General features: G+C 41.0%; 1 protein-coding gene across 1 annotated transcript in view; it reads left to right on the top strand.

The window, feature by feature from the left end:
• LOC102445632 (uncharacterized) overlaps window positions 1-20236 on the top strand; it is a 122052-nt gene that overhangs the window by 34608 nt on the left and 67208 nt on the right. Inside the window, exons 6-7 of the mRNA XM_089782141.1 lie at window positions 5622-5702; window positions 11408-11653. Of these exons, the coding sequence (XP_089638267.1) occupies window positions 5622-5702; window positions 11408-11653 (327 nt within the window). The remainder of the gene's footprint in view (window positions 1-5621; window positions 5703-11407; window positions 11654-20236) is intronic.

Below are 20236 nucleotides of genomic sequence, written 5' to 3' on the forward strand. Positions count from 1 at the left end.
CCTTGGCAATTTATTCCAATATTTGACCACCCTGACAGTTAGGAATTTTTTCCTAATGTCCAATCTAAACCTCCCCTGCTGCACTTTAAGCCCATTACTCCTTGTCCTGTCCTCAGAAACCAAGAGGAACAAATTTTCGCCTTCCTCCTTGTGACACCCTTTTAGATATTTGAAAACCGCTATCATGTCCCCCTTAATCTTCTTTTTTCCAAACTAAACAAGCCCAGTTCATGAAGCCTGGCTTCATAGGTCATGTTCTCTAGACCTTTAATCATTCTTGTCACTCTTCTCTGTACCCTTTCCAATTTCTCCACATCTTTCTTGAAATGTGGCGCCCAGAACTGGACACAGTACTCCAGCTGAGGCCTAACTAGTGCAGAGTAGAGCGGCAGAATGACTTCACGAGTTTTGCTTACAACACACCTGTTGATACAACCTAGAATCATATTTGCTTTTTTTGCAACAGCATCACACTGTTGACTCATATTCAACTTGTGGTCCACTATGACCCCTAGATCCCTTTCTGCCATGCTCCTTCCTAGACAGTCGCTTCCCATCTTGTATGTATGGAACTGATTGTTCCTTCCTAAGTGGAGCACTTTGCATTTCTCTTTATTAAACCTCATCCTGTTTACCTCTGACCATTTCTCTAACTTGCTAAGGTCATTTTGAATTATGTCCCTATCCTCCAAAGAAGTTGCAACCCCACCCAGTTTGGTATCATCTGCAAACTTAATAAGAGTACTCTCTATCCCAATATCTACATCATTGATGAAGATATTGAACAGTACGGGTCCCAAAACAGACCCTTGAGGAACTCCACTTGTTATCCCTTTCCAGCAGGATTTAGAACCGTTAACAACAACTCTCTGACTACGGTTATCCAGCCAATTATGCACCCACCTTATCGTGGCCCTATCTAAGTTATATTTGCCTAGTTTATCAATAAGAATATCATGCAAGACCGTATCAAATGCCTTACTAAAGTCTAGGTATATGACATCCACCGCTTCTCCCTTATCCACAAGGCTCGTTATCTTATCAAAGAAAGCTATCAGATTAGTTTGACATGACTTGTTCTTCACAAACCCATGCTGGCTATTCCCTATCACTTTATTACTTTCCAAGTGTTTGCATACGATTTCCTTAATTACCTGCTCCATTATCTTCCCTGGGACAGACGTTAAACTGACCGGTCTATAATTTCCTGGGTTGTTCTTATTCCCCTTTTTATAGATGGGCACAATATTTGCCCTTTTCCAGTCTTCTGGAATCTCCCCTGTCTGCCATGATTTTTCAAAGATCATAGGTAAAGGCTCAGATACCTCCTCTATCAGCTCCTTGAGTATCCTGGGATGCATTTCATCAGGACCTGGTGATTTGCTGACATCTAACTTTCCTAAGTGATTTTTAACTTGTTCTTTGTGTATCCTATCTTCTAAACTTACCCTCTCTCTGCTTGTATTCACTACGTTAGGCACACCTCCAGACTTCTCGGTGAAGACCGAAACAAAGAAGTCATTGAGCATCTCCGCCATTTCCAAGTTCCCTGTTACTGCTTCTCCCTCCTCGCTAAGCAGTGGGCCTACCCTGTCCTTGGTCTTCCTCTTGCTTTTAATGTATTTATAAAAGGTCTTCTTGTTTCCCTTTATGCCTGTAGCTAGTTTGATCTCATTTTGTGCCTTTGCCTTTCTAATCTTGCCCCTGCATTCCCGTGTTGCTTGCCTATATTCATCCTTTGTTAGTTGTCCTAGTTTCCATTTTTTATATGACTCCTTTTTTATTTTGAGATGATGCAAGATCTCCTTGTTAAGCCAAGCTGGTCTTTTGCCATATTTTCTATCTTTCCTACACAGCGGAATTGTTTGCTTTTGGGCCCTTAACAACGTCCCTTTGAAATACTTCCAACTCTCCTCAGTTGTTTTTCCCTTCAGTCTTGCTTCCCATGGGACCTTACCTACAAGTTCTCTGAGCTTATCAAAATCTGCCTTCCTGAAATCCATTACCTCAATTGTGCTGGTCTCCCTTCTACCTTTCCTTAAGATCATGAACTCTATTATTTCGTGATCACTGTCCCCTATACTATCTTCCACTTTCAAGTTCTCAACTAGTTCCTCCCTATTTGTTAAAACCAAATCCAGAACAGCTTCTCCTCCGGTAGCTTTTTCAACCTTCTGAAACAGAAAGTTGTCTCCAATGCAGTCCAGAAACTTATTGGATAGCTTGTGCCTCGCTGTGTTAGTTTCCCAACATATGTCTGGATAGTTGAAGTCCCCCATCACCACCAAATCTTGGGCTTTGGATAGTTTTGTTAATTGTTTAAAAAAGGCTCATCCACCTCTTCCACCTGGCTAGGTGGCCTGTAGTAGACTCCTAGCATGATATCACCCTCGTTTTTTACCCCTTTTAGCTTATCCCAGAGACTCTCTACACAGCTATCTCCCACGTTCATCTCCATGACTTAGTCACAAGCCACTTGTATGGGAAAATACACAGATGAGCAAGAAGCAGATTATAACATACTTCCTATGTTATCTAGAACATAAGAGTTGCATAGTAGGTCAGGCCAATGGTCTATCTAGCCAAGTATCTTGTCTTCCAGTGGTGAACAATGTCAGATGCTTCAGAAGAAATGAACAGAACAGGCAGTCATCCAGTGGTTCACACCCTTTTGTCAACACCTGCTTTTGACAATCAGAAGCAAGGGAGACCCAGAGCTGGGGTTACATCATTGATCCTCTTGACTGAATGCTATTGATGGACCATTCCAACATGAATTTATCTAGTTCTTTTTTAACCGTGTTATAGTTTTGGCTTTCATAAAATCCCCTGGCAATGAGTTCCACAGGTTGACTGTGCATTGTATGAAGAAATACTCTCTTTTGTTTGTTTTCAACCTGCTGGCTATCAATGCCTCTGGGTGACCCTCTGTTTTTGTGTTATGTGAAAGAGTAAATAACACTTATTCACTTTTTCTATACCATTCATGATTTTATAGGCCTCTTTTCATATCCCTTCTTAGTAATTTCTTTTCCAAAATGAATAACCGCAGTCTTTTGAATCTCTCCTCATATGATAGCTGTTCCATATCCTTAATCATTTTTGTTGCTCTTCTATGTACCCTTTCCAATTTTAATATATCTTTTTTGAGATGAGGTGACCAGAACTGCAAAATATTGAAGGTATGGGCATATCATAGATATGATGATATTTCCTGTCTTATTATCTAAGATTTTCCTCATGATTCCTAACATTCTCTTACCTTTTTTTTTTTTTTACTGCTGAAGCATATTGAGCAGATGTTTTCAGAAAACTATCTATAATGATTCCAAAATCTTTTTCTTAAGTGGGAACAGCTAATTTAGATCCCCATCATTTTATACTAATATTTGGAATTATGTTTTCCAATGTGCATTACTTTGCATTTATCAATATTGAATGTCATCTGCCATTTTGTTGCTTAGTCAACCAGTTTTATATGATCCCTTTTTAACGCTTTGTAGTCTGTTTGAGATTTAACTATCTGGAGTAATTGTATATTATTTGCAATGCTTACCACCTTATGGTTTATCCTGTTTTTCCAGATCATTTATTAAAATGTGGAATGGCACTCTCCTTAGTACAGTTCCCTTGCAGACACCACTATTTATCTTTTTCCATCCTGAAAACTGATAATTCATTCCTATCCTTTTCTTTCTCTCTTTTAACCAATTACTGATCCATGAGAAGACCTTCCCTCTTAACCCATGACTTTTTACTTTGCATAAGAGCCTTTGAAGAAGGACCTTCTTAAAAGCTTTCTGAAAATTCAAGTATTCAAGATCCACTGGTTCACTCTTGTCCACATTGTTTGACACTTTCAAAGAATTCTAGTACTGTAGATAGGTGAGGCATGATTTCCCCTTGCAACAAATCATGTTCACCTGTGTGTCCAATAATTATATTCTTCACTAGAATTTCAACTAATTTGCCTGGTATTGAAGTGAGACTCACCAGCCTGTAATTGCCAGGATTGTCTCTAGAGCCTCTTTAAAAAAATCGGTTACCCTCCAGCCATCTGGTAGAGAAATTGATTTAAATGATCAGTTACATACCACAATTAAAAAGCCTTAGAGGGGTAGCTGTGTTAGTCTGTAACTTTAAAAACGAGTAGTCCTGTGGTACCTTAGAGACTAACAAGAATACATAATTCTGCAGTTTTATATTTGATAAATATCAATTGATGTATTTGGCCCTTCGGATGAATGCCACCTGGTCCTGGTGACTTATTACCATTTGTTTTACCAATTTGTTCCAAACCCCCCTCTAATGACACCTCAATCTGAGACAGTTCCTCAGATTTGTCATCTCAAAAGAATGGCTTAGGTACGGGAATCTCCCTCATATTCTCTGGACTGAAGACCAATGCAAAGAATTCATTTAGCTTCTCTGCAATGGCCTTATCTTCCTTGACTGCTCATTACCACCTTGATCATCTAGTGTCCCCAATGATTGTTTGACAAGTTTCCTGCTTCTGATTAGGGATGTGAAAAACAAAGATATTAACTGAATAACCAATAGAATTTTTATCCTGGCTCTGCAGGGCTGCTGGTCCTGTTGGGTCCTGTTGGGTTGTCATGGTTCTTGGCCCTGCAGGGCATCAGCTTATCAGTTAACTGTTTAACTGGTTAAATTCTTACATTCCTACTTCTGATGTACTTAAAAATGTTTGCTGATAGTTTGAGTCTTTTGTTAGTTGCTCTTCAAAGTCTGCCTAATAATACTTTTATACCTTTAATACTAATACTAATAATACTAATACTAATAATGCTTTTATACTTTTACATTCTATAGAGTTCTTGTGCTATAACATTAATTCAGAAATATAGTGCTTTAAAATCCTTGCATTTTTACCTGAATGAATTGACTTAATCTACAGGGCTTTTACATGTGATGATGATGACCATTTATATATACAGCACCTAACAATTTGCTAGGGTCCTCACATTTGCAAAGTCAAATTGGATATCTGCCCTGAAAAACTTATTAAAATCTACCACACAGACCCTTCTTTCCACACAAGGCCTTATTAAATGTAAAAGGACTCTATGCAGAAGTAAGGGTCTGCATTTGTGGAACCCAATGCAAGATTAGACATAATTATAACACCTTCACCCTCAGAAAAAATAGATCAAAGATGGGAAAGGCATGTAAAGATTAATGCAAAGTGAATAAGAGGATGTTTGCCATAGATCTTGGTGAATCTATATATTGACTTTATCAGATAAACTAGGATAACATATTAAAAACAATGAAATAAACACATTCCAGAGGCAGTACATGTTTATCACAATCTTTGATAATTAAGCCTTTTACTTCCTCTGATTGATAAAAAATGTATTCTTAAAATTCCTGTCCTTTTAATGAATAAGAATGCTTCCAAAATCATGATTCCACTAATCTCAGCAAGTTTTATATTGAACTTGCATTTAGATTTTTTTTATTGCTTTAGTTGGAATAATATGGTGAAAAATACCTTTGTATCGGCTTATGAATTATATTTACACTCTCTTTAATATTGAGAATATTAGAAAACGTTTTGGTGTTTCTTCAGTCTTGCTTATATTAATGATTTCTGACAGGCTTGAATGAAACTGAATCCAAGCTAGAGAGGAAAGAGCCTCTCTTTGTTGGACACATGTACACAGCTCAGGATAATACAGGTGAGCTTATCATTGTTTTTCTTAAGATCTCTTTAATTAAGAAACTTAACTTCTGAATGATTGTGTTAGTTTTCTTATTATTGTGCCCAGGTAGTAGCAGAGGTTGCGATTCATTAATAAATGACTGGTTTGTCCCCAAATAAAATGCTATGTACATTTCTAGTCCCTTAGTTTATGCAATCTTTTTTGCTTATGTATTTGCTTTCTGAATTTCCCAGTTCTACCATTGGTCCATATAAAGGACATTATCCTGGGTGCTGCTGAGCATCCTAAATAATACTTGCCTTTAAAGGTGTGGTCAGTTGAATTTGTCACCTTAGTGACCTTAATTAGTTTGTAATGTTTTTTCCCTGTAGGAATGTATGCATTTGTATGGATGATCTCTCTCTCCCTCTCCTTCTCTCTTTGATTTTAACTATGGCTGTGTATAGACTGCACATCATAAACATTGTTGTGGGCCAGATAAGAAGTTATATGTAAGACAATCTCTCTCTCTCTAAATAATTATAATTTCTTAAATCTTCTAAAACGTCAAAATATTATTGGATAGCAGTTTAAAAGTATATTTTTTTTGTAAAACAGAGACAATTAAACACTGTATAATGCATGACTATTTGTCTCAGCATTTTATTTGTCATAAAAACCAGAAAAATAAATTATAAAATAAAGATCAGCATATCACTTAACTATATTGACAGAAATTTCAGCTGTCTTCAACTTCTGCTCTGTCTAGCTATTATTAAACGGTAATTTCCTATAGGCATCATAGCAGAACAGAGTTGTTTTTTGTGGGGGAGGGGAATGGGATTGTAAAGAGGAGGGTGCATAACTTAGGGTAGGTCTACACTACACTCTAAAATAAAAAAAAGTTACGCAATTTGCACTATGCAAATTGTGTATTTTATTTCGATTCTTTTTCAAAATAGGCTATTTCAAAATTTGGCACGTCTACACAGTGCCAAATTTCAAAATAAAGCACTATTTACGGGGATGCCGAAATAGCGCGTCAGCTATATTTCACAATAGCAGATGTGTTCCTTGGATGTAGGGTAGCTATTTCAGGATACCTCGGGTATCCTGAAATAGCCCTACAGTGTAGACATACCCTTAGTTCAGGGATGCCATTCCATACACACAGAGGAAAGATGTGGAAGAAAGAATTCAGGTGATTGTTGGTGATGCAGACAAATAGAAAGCCAGGCTGGTATTGTTGGTGGAACTAAGAATATGGGAGCAACAGAAGCAGAGAGGAGAGGAGACAAGCTCGGTGTGGGAGAGATTCAGGAGGCCCTGAAGGTGATGACACAAACATTGAACTTGGAGTGAGGGAAATGGGGGAGCCAGTGGAAAGATTAAAATGAGGATTGACCAGGGTAGAACAATGGGAAAAGAAAATGATTCTAGCAGCTGGAAAGATCTTATACTTAAAGTTCTTAGACTTGCTCACTGCTTGCTTTGCATATAAGGAAGAGCAAGCTGAGGTAACTAAGGCAATGTCTGGTAAGGCTATGTTGATTCTGCAAGCTGGGGATGTGAGTTCCAGGACAAGGAGACCAGGTATACACTATAAACGTACATTATTATGACTGTGTCCCTCAGGGGTATGAAAACTCCAACCTCCTGAGCAGTGTAGTTCTACTGACCAAACCCCTGTTGGCATAGAACCTCTTCACTGAAGCACTACAGTGGTGCTGCTGCACCATAGCAGAGTTTTAAGTGCAGAGACGCCCAGAGACATACTAGTATTAACTCTGTGAGCTAGCGTGATAAAAGCTAAGGTGTAGCTGGGGCAGCACAGGCAGTGGTGGGGGGTGGCATGAGCTATTCCTGCTTAGTATGTACCCAGGGAGTTCAGGGTAGGGATGCAATAGTGTAGTTGATTAACCAATTAACTGATAAGCAACAGCTTATTGGCTGATGCTATAGACTACACACTTTTCCCTCCCCTCCCCTCCCAGCAAAGTTTTTGGCAGGCTGGCCACCAGCCCAGCTCAGTCCTGGCTTGCAACGGGTCCAGGACCTCCCCCTGCTGCAGCTCTGCGTTTAAAGTGTATTAGGAGCAAGGCAGGCAGGCAGCTCAGCTCGGTCCTTCTTCACATTGGGTCCAGAAGCTAGCCGTGCTGTGGCTCTGCATTTAAAGTATATTAAGAGCTGGGTGAGGGGCAGCCTGGCTCAGTTCCAGATGGCGCAGGGTCCAGGAACTCAGACACCATCCCCAGACAGGGGCTGCTGCCACCCTGTGCTGTTGTCTCTTTATCAGAGGCAGCAGCACAGCACAATAGGCAGCCACTCCACAAGGGGAGCTGGTTTTTAAACTGTCTCCCCTCACGGACCAGCTCCCACATGGCACCCCATTCTGCTGCCTCTGATGCAGAGGCAGCAGCGCGGTTGTATCAGGGTGCTCCTTGGGAGTGAGGCCCGAGCACGCTGGCTGCTGGTCCCAGCCTGGGGACTATAGAACAGTCGACTAGCCAATAAGAATTCATGAGGTTACTTGATTAGTCAATTATTCAATATTTAACATCCCTAGTTCAGTCCAGTTTGTACTTAGCACAGCTGGCCTCCGCCACCATTCACAGCTGTCCTGCTGCTGTTGTGACACAGCTATTTTAGTGAGATAGGGTAAGCATGTCTGAGCTGGGAATCACATGCCTAGCTCATAGTGCAGACATAGCCTTACATGTCAAGGTGCTGTAAGAACGTATAAACGGAAGCACTTTACTGTACTTTCATTTATATTTCCCTAGAGCCTCTCAGCGTGTAAGTTGCACCAACTTCGACTGCATTAAACATTATTAGAGCATATAACTAGGCTTATGGGAGTTGTCCTGAGGATAAGGTTGTCAATAGAGGTCTGATTTCAGCCACTTTACACACCACCTCTGAATTTAGCCTATTATAATAACACTGCTCATTAATCCCTATCCACATACTTCAGTGTATTTTCTTAGCAATTGGATACCCCCTTTGGGCAAAATCATCTCCAGCATTGTCTTCTGAGCTGCATGAATTGTTTCTGAATCTGGTCGTGTTGCTCCTCATTTCCACCTGTATGAATCGCAGCAGAATTTGGTCTCTTAGGAACATCTTCCAAAGCTTAATTTTTCACTTGTCCCATGGTGAAAACAGTATAGAATGTGGTGATGTGTTTGCTTAATGCAGATTTTTCTGAGCACTGGAATTACCAAGGAGATTGCTTAAAAAAAGTCTAGATATTAGCAGGGTGGCCCCATTGTGTTCTAGGTTGCTGTGTTGTTTTTTATGAATCAGACAATGCATTTCTTCTGCAGCATGGATATACTTTCAGTTGAGAAAAAAACAAATGTCTGCTGGGTCTTTTTGACATTAAGCTGTTGCTGAAGATGTTAACGGAAAAGTAAATGTACTAATCATTGATAACAAAGCAGCCTAATCCATGCTGACCTACAATTTGTTTAAGATCCTTTGGAGCAACAGAGAGATTAAAGTGTATATAAAAAAGAAGTAAACAGTGGGTCAGAGATTAGAAGTGAAGAAGGAAAAGGCTGGCTTCCCCCAGACCACACACTGATAGTAGACCTTCCTTGAGCAATTGTTAGAAAATGTTTCATGTTTCTCTTCCCTCTCCCAACCTAAGAAAACAGAAGGTTTGATTGGCACTTGTCATGGCTGATAGAGAGAGGAAGATGCTTTGGTAAAAAGGAGAGGGAGGCAGCCGTGTCAAAAGCAGCAGCAGTCAAAGGATGACTCCTTCTTTCTGTGGTTTTGTCTTTCTCTAAATTATTCAAATCTGGGTGGCATCTGAGGATAACTGGCATTTTGACACAGCTTAAAGGATTGTCTCACTAACTCTATTGAACTGAGGCTGCCATCCTTTTTAAAAAATGTATAAAGAGAAATCTTCTATAATCTGATACGTATACAAATGAAAGGCAGCTTGATACCCGAGGTCTTTCAATATTTTTGGGGAGGGACAAATTTATCCATTTCTTGACTAATCATTGTTTTCTTCTGTGTACAAGAATGCCACTTATTGACTTTAAAAAGGTTTTATTTGATTTTCTTTAGAATAGCCATAGTTGCTTGAACTGCATCTGGTGGCTACAAATTCAAATCAAGCCAGCTGGATTAGCATCAACAAATGTAGGGAATTTTCTGTCAAAGGTGGTTTCTCCCCAGTGAGGGATCTCCTTTATTGATGGTTCTTCTGCTAATGGATTTTTCTTTTACTGGCAATTTCCTTCATAAGAACATAAGAACGGGCATACAGGATCAGACCAAAGGTCCATCTATCCCAGTATCCTGTCTTCTGACAATCCGTTCCAGGTGCCCCTGAGAGAATGAACAGAATATGTAATCAACAATCAATCAATCTCCTTTTACCCATTCCCAGCTTCTGATAAACAGAGGCTAGGGACACCATTCCTGCCCATCTTGGCTAATAACCATTGATGGACCTATCTTCCATGAATTTATCTAGTTTTTTTAAACCCTGTTAAAGTCCTGGACTTCACAACATCCCCTGGCAAGGAGTTCCACAGGTTGACTGTGTGTTGCATGAAGAAGTACTTCCTTTTATTTGTTTTAAATCTGTTACCTACTAATTTCATTTAGTGACCCCAAGTTCTTGTGTTATGGGAATAAGTAAATACTTTTTCTTTATTTACTTTCTCCACACTAGTCATGATTTTATAGTCCTTCCTTCCTTCCTTCCTTCCTTCCTTCCTTCCTTCCTTCCAGGCATCATGGCACGCCACAGTTCATTGTGGGCTCCATAGTGTTACCAACTCTTTTGTCATTCTGAGCTGCCATTATACTTATTGGTCTCCTCTTCATTTAACTAAGTTCCTGCTGGAACCAAACCTACCTCACCATATCCACTCGTTTTACGAGGCATAAGGGATCTGTCGCCAAAGGCTTTAGTGAGCAATAGATCCGTGGCTAGACTGCCATTTTTCGTTGCCAAAGCTCCGTGGCGACAAAAAGCGGCGGCCATTTTTATGCTAATGAAGTGCGGGAGATTTAAATCCCTGCTTCATTAGCAATTTTGGTAAGTCTAATTTACATCCCTCTGGTGATAGAGGGATGTAGTCTAGACATACCCTTAAGGTGAAGTTATTTTATTTTGTTTTGTTTTATAAAAGCAAAAGCAGAAATGGGTTAGGCATGCATCAACTGTTACTGTTATTTGGTAAATCAGATTTTGAAGTTTCACCTGTTTTCACCACCATAACAGAGTATCAGTAAGGGTAAAATGGAGTAGGAGCAAAATGTGTAGCCATCGATACCTGTATTAACACTTATTCTTGAGAGTTTGGTGATTCATACAGAGTGCTGTGTTTGTGTGAGCTTGTATAATGTTCCACGACAGCATGCATCCATAAGGTCTGATTTTCTCTCTAAGTTCCCTTTGCATGTCTATAGTATGCTCTGAGGGATTTCTAAGTGTTTTACAAACATTAACTTCTTAAGCCTCACATCAGTTTATGAAGGAGGTATTCCTCTACCACCCGGAGTCAGAGAAAGACTCCCCAAGTTTACCTAGCAAATTGATGGCATAGCTGACTCCAAATCATGTGATTTGAACATTTTAGGTCATATTTCCTCTCAGAAATGTGCTGGGAAATGGCCAAAAGAGATGCACATGTCCCTCAGATGTTTTTTCTATTCAGAACACTGCTTATTTCTGTTACCTTCATGTGAGGTTTATGTTAAATATCTTCCAGTACTGAAAGAACCAGTTGAAGATTCACATAAGGATGTGGATAGCATTGGAAAATCCAGACGACCTAGTCAGCCAAATAGAGGAAGACCTCCCACACTGGACCACACCATTCTGCAGGGCATGGAGCAACAATTACAAGATGAGGAAAGACAAGCTCAAGTGCTACGTATTTATTCAAAACTCCATGAGACTCAGGTTCCTGCACTGCGAGCACCTGACATGAAGTCTATCTACAACTTTGAAGATTGTGAGTTCTTATGTTCGAGTTTGTTTGAAGTTGTTTACTCAGAGCATGTCCCACACTGATTGATCCAGTGGTGGTTGATCTGAGTGTATCAATTTTAGCTTCATTCGTCACATAGAAGAAGTTGCATAACTTAGATCAATGGCCCACGAGCGTGTATACCAGTCCTCAGTAAAAGCACTGAGGTCAAAAGGGAGACAGAATAATAGCTTTCCATAATTTTTGCTTCCAAAGCACATTGTGAACCCAGTGCAGCCACACTTTTCGTATATTGCTATAGTTCAGGCATTAGCACTACTCTAAAATAAGTGTTAACCCTGCTGTTATGGAGATGGACAAGAATGTTCTTTTAATGTTTCTTTCCTTTGCAAAGGGATATGTACCATTCTTAGTAGCAGAAACACAACGGGCCATATTTTCAGTACTACCAGCCTGAGTTGCCCTGGTTAAAATTCTTCATTTATCCATAGCACACACAGAATCCACAGTTGTACATGTAAATGTGAAATCTCTGCATTTATCCATAGTACACAAGTCCCATATTTGTGCATGGAAACCAGCTGAATGGCATACCTGCCTATTTGTCCATGTGCAATTACCCAGATATGGGCTCTGTACAATCAATGGATACATGCATACATTTTGCTTATGCAATTTAAACAGTCACATTAGAAATGCTTGGCCCGGAAAGATTGTTCGACATGCATTACTGATCAAGAGTCAGAATTAGGCTGAGTTAGGTTCCTAGGAGGTCAGGATCATAAGTACAGGTAAAATACCAGAGAAAGCCCTAGCCATTATTTACGTAATCATAGAGGTCATTGGCCTTAAAGTCACCATCATAGGTTCTGCAAAGCTCTTAGAAATTATTCCAGTGCTAGGAAGTCACCTTTTATTATTTTAATAAAGAGCTCAGGGTTGTTCTCTTCACACGTAGCAGTAGCTGAAAGTACGTGGCTTTGGATGCTCCCGGTATCGATTGTTCCAGTGACCAAGGGATGACACTTCTGCTTCAGCTATTTTTGGTTCTCCTACTAAAATATCCAGCTCCACAATGTGGGAGTCAGCACAGATGCCAGGTCCTCAGCCAGCAACACTCCTTGGTTTGCTGCCATTTCCTGAAAAGAGGCTGAAATGTGCTGGCAAGTGTCTAAGTCACAACCCCCCGTGAAAAGAAAGTTGTCCAAACAATGCATAATGGGCTTAATCCCCACTTCCCTCATAATTGCCCTTTCAAGATAACAACAAAATTTCCAAAAGCAGCACAGGATACTACACAGCTCCTGGGAATGGACTGACAAGGTTAAAACAGCCATCAGCCCTAGCAAGTAAAAGTCTCTTGAGAGCACAAAGAGGAGGAACAAAACCCTCTTGTATGTTCATTCGTTAATGCCCTGACCCACCCACACACCTAGAACCTGGCTACAGCCAAATTGAAAGAAGTGTTCTTAACCAAACAGACCCCTGAAGTGATGTCATCATTAGCTAGACTCCCACTCTCAGAATGACAGTCAGAAGGTAATGCAGAGCTCAGCCTTGGACTGGTTTGGCACCATGCACAGAGACAATATCTTTTGGCTCAGTTTGGATACTAAAAGTAATTTGAACAGGGCCACAGCCAGGCCCATGTTCACACTTACTATGTTTAGGGGCAAGGTTAGTTTGATGCCATTGAATATACCCAGTTTTGTAATTGTTCCCTTTAACTTATTACATTACAATAGCACTGAGCAAAATGCTAAGGTGTGTTCTTAGGCTTGGTCTATATTTAAAGTTTAGATTGAATTAGCTACATTGCTTAGGGGTATGAACACTTTTGCACTTTGTGTGTCTTAGCTAGGTTGACCTAACCCCCCGGTGTAGATGTGGCTAAGTGGACAGAAAGAGTCAACCACTGACCTAGCTGGAGGAGTGGATTAACTACATGGCTGGGAAACCCCCCTTTGATCAATGAAAGAACTGCTTATGTTATGGTGCTGCACCAGACAGGACTGGTGTGTGGGTGGCCTGACCTAGGGGGTAATGTCAGGTGTGGGCTGAGAGTCCTGGGCCCAGCACCCAATGACCAGGAATTAGGCTGGGTTGGAAAGCCAGGAAAACAGACTCAAGAGATAAACTAGAGGGCAAGGATCAAGAGTTAGTTACCAGGAACCAGGCCAAGTCAGGCTCCCAGGAGGTCAGGATCATACATACAGGTAAATACCAGACAAGCAGTCTGTGGCAACGTGGAGCCCAGTTGTATGGACAACTTCCCAATTCCTCTTCTGGCTTAAATAGGGGCTGCAGCTCAATTAGGAGCCTTGGAACTCTCCCAATGAAAGCATAAGTTTGGGGATCCTGCTGGGCTTTATGGACCCCATCCCATCTGCTGAGTGAAGGACTGGGATGTGATGACTCCCAGGACTCCTGTGGACCCAGCTTCAGTACCCCTTAAGGCCTGACTTATAGCTGCTGTAGAGTAGAACATACCTTTAGTCTTTACTCCATTGTGCTCAGGCAAATTAACAACGTCTCCTTCAAAGTTTTGAATCCATGGGAAGTCGTGGTGCTCCACAATTTATAGAATGTATGTACGGGACCAAGTAACATTGTTTTATTGACTACTGTACAGTGCTACATTTTTTTTCTGGTAAAATATGTATATTCTGCTAAGCTGTGATATGCTCCCCTTGTTGGGTAAAGAATCCACCCCCTGTAAAATAATTGTAGGAACCTCTCACAGCACAAATAGCATCCCCTCAGCCTCTTTCACCATTCGTGTCTGCTGTCTGGAAACTTCGTGCTAGAAATGCCAACAAAGCAAATTATGTGCCATTATACAACCCCACTATGATCATTTCTGTAGAAAATGTGCCTTTAATAAGCACATTGTAAGAAAGTTCCCTTCTCTTTTGTATGTAGTATAATGAACCTTTAGACAGAATTTTAAAGAAAACCTAACAGTCACTAAGCTCCTATTTCTATGTTTATTTATCCAGCAATTTGCATTAAGCGACAAGTGTAATTAGACTTTTTTTGATAAATGCTAAGCAAACTGGGAGTAGCTTAAAAACATAATAGAGCACCTTGCAAGGATAGTGGTGGTATGGTGTGTGTGTGTGAACATATATATATATATATATATGTTCCTTTATTTATGCAGGGACTGGCACATCAGGACAAAGGTCCTGCTAATCGTCTTCTGTCCTCAACTCCCAGGGCAGTCACTAGGGCTTACGTAGATGAGACTAGATTTAAAGGTTTCTTGCTAGATGATTTAATCTATTCTAAATTCAAATCAAGACACTGTCATTGTACTCTAGTTTATGCCTTACCCTGAGGGAGGGACAGGTATAATCTGACCTACTGAAATTGAGCTAAAGGTGTTAAACTGGGTTTAATATAACCACTCAGGGAGGTTTTCAGCTGAGTTCAGCAATGCTGAAAGAAAAGTTTCTTTTTTTCCTTAGTTTACACAAGATGCTCAACTGCTTACAGGAGGCACTAAACGCCATGCAGTTATGGAACTCCAGGCCTGGGAATCTAGGTCACCAAACCTTACATGGAAGAGATATGAAAAAAGAAGGGTTTCTACAGGTGTGTTAGCATCAAGAAGAAGGTTGTGGAAAGTGTAGGACCTTTACTAAGTGGGGAAGGCAACCTAGTGACAAATGAGGTGGGAAAAGCTGGAGTACTCGATGCTTTTTTTGCCTCAGTCTTCACAGACAAATTCACCTTGCAGACAGCTGCACGGGGGAGCACAGTTTGGAGAGGAGCAGCCCTTAGTAAGGAAAGAACAGCTTACGGACTATTCAGAAAAGCAGGAAATGCACAAGTCCATGGGGCCAGATCTAATGCATCCAAGGGTGCTGAGAGAGTTGGTTGATGTGATGGCAGAGCCACTGGCCATTACCTCTGAAAACTCTTTGCAATCAGGAGGAGGTCCAGGACAATTGAAAAATGGCAAATGTAGTGCTCATCTTCAAAAAGGGGAAGAAGGAGGATCTGGGGAACTACAGCCTAACTTCAGTTCCTGGAAAAATCATGGAGCAGGTCCTCATGGAATCATTTTTGGAACACTTGGAAGTGGGGAAAATAATCAGGAACAGTCAACATGGATTCACCAAGGGCAAGTCCTGCCTGACCAACCTGATTGCCTCCTATGATGAGATAACTGGCTTTGTGGTTATGGGAAAGTGCTGGATGTGGTATTCCTTGACCTTAGCAAAGCTTTTGATATGGTCTCCCACAGTATTCCTGTCAGCAAGTTAAAGTATGGCCCGGAAGAATGGACTCTGAGGTGGCTAGCAAGCTGGCTAGATCATTGAGCTCAATGGGTAGTGATCAGCTGTCTAGTTGGCAGCCGGTATCAAGCAGAGTATTCCAGGGGGTCAGTTCTGGGGCCAGTTTTGTTCAATATCTTCATTAATGGTCTGGATAATGGGTTGGATTGCATCCTTAGTAAATTGGCAGATGACACTAAACTTGGGGGAAGGGTAGATATGCTAGAGGGTAGAGATAGGGTCCAAAGTGATCTAGACAAATTGGAGGATTGAACCAAAACAAATCTGATGAGGTTCAACAAGCACAAGTGCAGAGTCCTACACTTAGGAAGGAAAAAATCCCATGCACTGCTACAGGATGTGGACTGACTAGCTAAGCAGCAGTTCTGCAGAAATGGACCTGGGGATAACAATGGATAAGAAGCTGGATATGAGTCAACAGTGTGCCCTTGTAGCCAAGAAGGCTAATAGCATATTGGGCTGCATTAATAGGAGCATTGACAGAGATTGAGGGAAGTGATTATTCCCCTCTATTCGGCACTGGTGAGGCCACATCTGGAGTATCATATCCAATTTTAGGCTTCCCATTATAAAAGGGATGTGGACAATTTGGAGAGTCTAGTGGAGGGCAAAAAAGTGATTAGAGAGTTGGGACATATAACTTAAGAGGAAAGGCTGAAAGAATTAGTCTAATTCAGTCCTCAGAAGAGAAGAAAGGGGGAGGGGTTGATAGCAACCTTCAAATAATACCTGAAGTGGGGTTCTAAAGAGGATGGAGTCAGGCTATTCTCAGTGGTGGCAAGTGACAGAACGAGAAACAAAGGTCTCAAGTTGTGAAGGGGGAAGTCTAGGTTTGATATTAAGAAAAACTGTTTCACTAGGAGGGCAGTGAAGCACTGGAATTGGTTACCTAGGGAGGTGGTGGAATCTCCACCCTTAGAGGTGTTTAAGGCTAGGCTTGAGAAAGCCCTGGCTGGAATGATTTAATTGGGGCTGATCCTGATTTGTGCAGGTTGTTGCACTAGATGACCTCCTGAGATCTCTTTCAAACCTAATCATCTGTGATTCCATGAGAGAGAGAATGCCATCTTCTTAGAGGTCTTCTATATCTACATCATACAGCAGTTACAAGCTGTGAATTCATTAGCAGTACAGTTCCAATCCAGGAATTCAGGGAGGTCTCAAAGCAGGTGTTTTCACTCATCTGTAGGTTACATCAGTTTAAACATTTGGTTGATAATCCTCATTAGAAAGACTATCGGGGTACCCTCTGGTTAAGTTTTATCAACACTTATTGTTTGACATGACCTGTTTTAAAGTGATGTGCACAAATGTTAGGTGCTGGAAAGGGCTTCATGAATTGCAGTCAGTCACATTTTATGCATACAGAAAGAGTCACACTCTTTCTATGTTAGAATAAGGAGGGAAATTAGAAGGGAGAAAGTTTGTTCACACATCAGGCCTTTTTCACACTTCCGTAGCTAGCAGTTGGATGTTGCTTATTTTTGGAACAAACAAAATTCAGCAAACACCATCTGTTTATGATAAAGTGAGCAACAGGGACTAAGAACAAACACAAGAATGTTCATAAAATGTTTTTCTTCTTGGTTTGTTTAAAAAAACCCAAGCCTTATGATATTAAAAGATGGCAAGTTTTCTCTTGAAAAACAGAGGAACTCTTAAAATGTCAAACATTAGATTGTGCTTTATGAACTAAACTACCTAAGAAGATCCCCAAATAAAATGGAAAATGATGCCAATTCTTTCTGTAGAGCGTAGATGTGTATTTCTATTTATTTATTAATCCCCATTGTGTAAGACATTGCACGTGAGTTACAACAATAACTTCAGTGTGGGACACCTATTAGTTCTGCATGGTTACCTGCAGGTCTCACCCTTAAACAGAGAGTAAATCCCAGCCTGTGCAGAACTGAAGACAGTTCAGTTTGGGGCAGCACATTCACAGGTATCAACTCAGATATTGTCATTTAACCAGCCTCCTCTTTTCTCTCTGGGAGGGAGGGCGTATCTCATCCTAGCTCCAACCCCAGAGACTGGATGGTGCTGCCTCATTCTTCATAAACCAATGGCTAGAGCAGCTGTCTAATTAACCCTAGGTAAGGGGCTGGATGCATCCAGCTAGCATCCTGCTCTTTGAGTCTGCCTACAGTGCAGCTGGGAGTGACCTACCCAACATGTAGACAGACATGTACTAGCTCCACTCCACTTAAGTTACTGCACTGGACATAGCAGAGGTTCCAGAAGGGTTTATACTCATGCACCTAGTCTGAGCTGCCATCAATGGCTACACTGCTCTCTTTAGGGCATTAGCTAGAGGAGAGTTAGTGCATGTCTGGATAGCCATGCTGGGAAATGCACTCCTATCTGCAGTGTAGATATACTCGTAGAGAAGGGGTGGACAAAATACAGCACATAGGCTGGATCTGTCTGACATTTCTGTCCAGCTCACCATGATTCGTAGCAATTGAGGAAACTATTTAGCAGTAACCAGAGTCCTGGATCCTTTGACTCACCAAAGGAGCCCCCAGCTGTGTGGGCTGGGCGGTGTTGAAGGGTTACCCATCCCTTCCACCTGAGACTGTGTCCTTTCTGGGGTCCCAGAACCAACCCTCCTCCCCAGCCCAGGGGCCCAGCAAGTCTTCCTCCATGTTTTATGCCCATCAGAGATTTTCTTCTTCACACTGAATGAGTTTCATGTCTTCTTTTACACATAATTGTAATAATGAACCTAAGTTGTAAGTGCGACGAGGAGTCCTGTGGCACCTTATAGACTAACAGATTTATTGGAACATAAGCTTTCATGGGCAAAGACCCACTTTGTCAATTAAGATAAGCTTTGGGTAATCATTTACTCCATTAATTGTTAGTAAGTGTAATTACTTTTTTTTGTAAAGAACATAATGGGGTCTTTTTTATAATAGACGATGAGGTAATTGCAGTCTGTGACAACTTACCAAAATTCATGGGGTGGCCCCTCCTGCAAAAATTATTCCCCACCTTTGCCTTAAAGAAAGGGAGTTGGTAGCTCTCTCTGTAAAGCTAAGCTTTGTGTAAAGCCCTCCTCTCTCTAGTACCTAGGTCTTTCAGACCCCTTGAGAAACAGGAGAAAAAGCCTGGGCAATGTGAGTGAAAGGAGATTTCAAAAGTTGGAGTGAAACACACAGAAAAATCCTCCCTTGTTTTCTACTCCCTCCAGAAAACTACATTCTTACTTCCTAGCCTAGAAGGAAAAACTCCAAGCATAGCCACAAAATGTTAACCTTCTCCCTCCTCCTATTCTGCCCTCTCCCTGGTGAATGAGTGGAGCAGGAGGTAGCAGGTCCATGTGTCTCATTAGAAAGAGTAAATTGTGTGTCAAAGTAAATGATACTTTGAAATCCAAGGTGGATTTCTCTCATCTGGATTTCATTAGTTTTTCTTTTTGACAGTTATTTGGCCGTGAGCAAGCTTGAGGTACCGTTGACTCTTCTAGTAGCAGTGGCCAAAAACATGTTCCTATTACTTAGGCTAGTAAATGAGAGAGTGCCCACTTGTGTCTCAGATGCAGACCTGGCCACAGCAATCCATGCTGTGATCTAGGCTTTGTCATCTTCACTTGCAGAATGTACTAGATGACCCAATAGATCTTTTTCCGTATCAGTTGTCTGTGATCTATCATGTAAAAATGGAAGGATGGCCCAGAGGAAAAGGGAAAAAAGCTAATCTCCTAAATGTAAGAAAATGAGGCGGGGGGAAACCCTGGTAATCTCAACAGTACATGAGAATGTGATAAATGTAAATCATGTCTCTGTGCTCTTTTCCCTCACATTATCTCAATGATCAATTTGCTGGAGAGAAATTGCTTTGTGTTTTTTTTTAATGTGGTGGTTCTTCTGATGACCACCTGTGTCCTTTAAGCACTAATGTGTGTGGGCAGGGGAGGGTATTGGAATTGGGGAGGGTGAAGAAGCCATCAAGCGTTGAGACTGTAATCAGATAAAACTAGCTGTTTGGTAATAGGGTGTTAGCTTTGTCCAAGCTGCTGGCATCTTCAGTGGGCCAAAGCGCTCTCTTCATTTGTCACCCCAGCGCACCTTTTGTGCGAATAATTTCCCATTGGTATTATCCACAGCTTGGAGTCGATAGCAGACTAGCCTCTTCGCTTGTACCATTGTTTCCAGCAAGCTTGATACATCTGCAATAAATCCAGGAGGATTTGCAAGTGGACTGAAGAAGCATGAGTGATAGAATGAGCTGATAAGACTTGGATTCTACAGAAACAAAAGGCTTTCCATTTTGTTCTGACAAGTCAGTCACTGCCTTT

The sequence above is a fragment of the Pelodiscus sinensis genome, chromosome 1 (genome assembly GCF_052426305.1).
Source record: "Pelodiscus sinensis isolate ZL-2025 chromosome 1, ASM5242630v1, whole genome shotgun sequence".
In the NCBI taxonomy this organism is placed as follows: Eukaryota; Metazoa; Chordata; order Testudines; family Trionychidae; genus Pelodiscus; species Pelodiscus sinensis.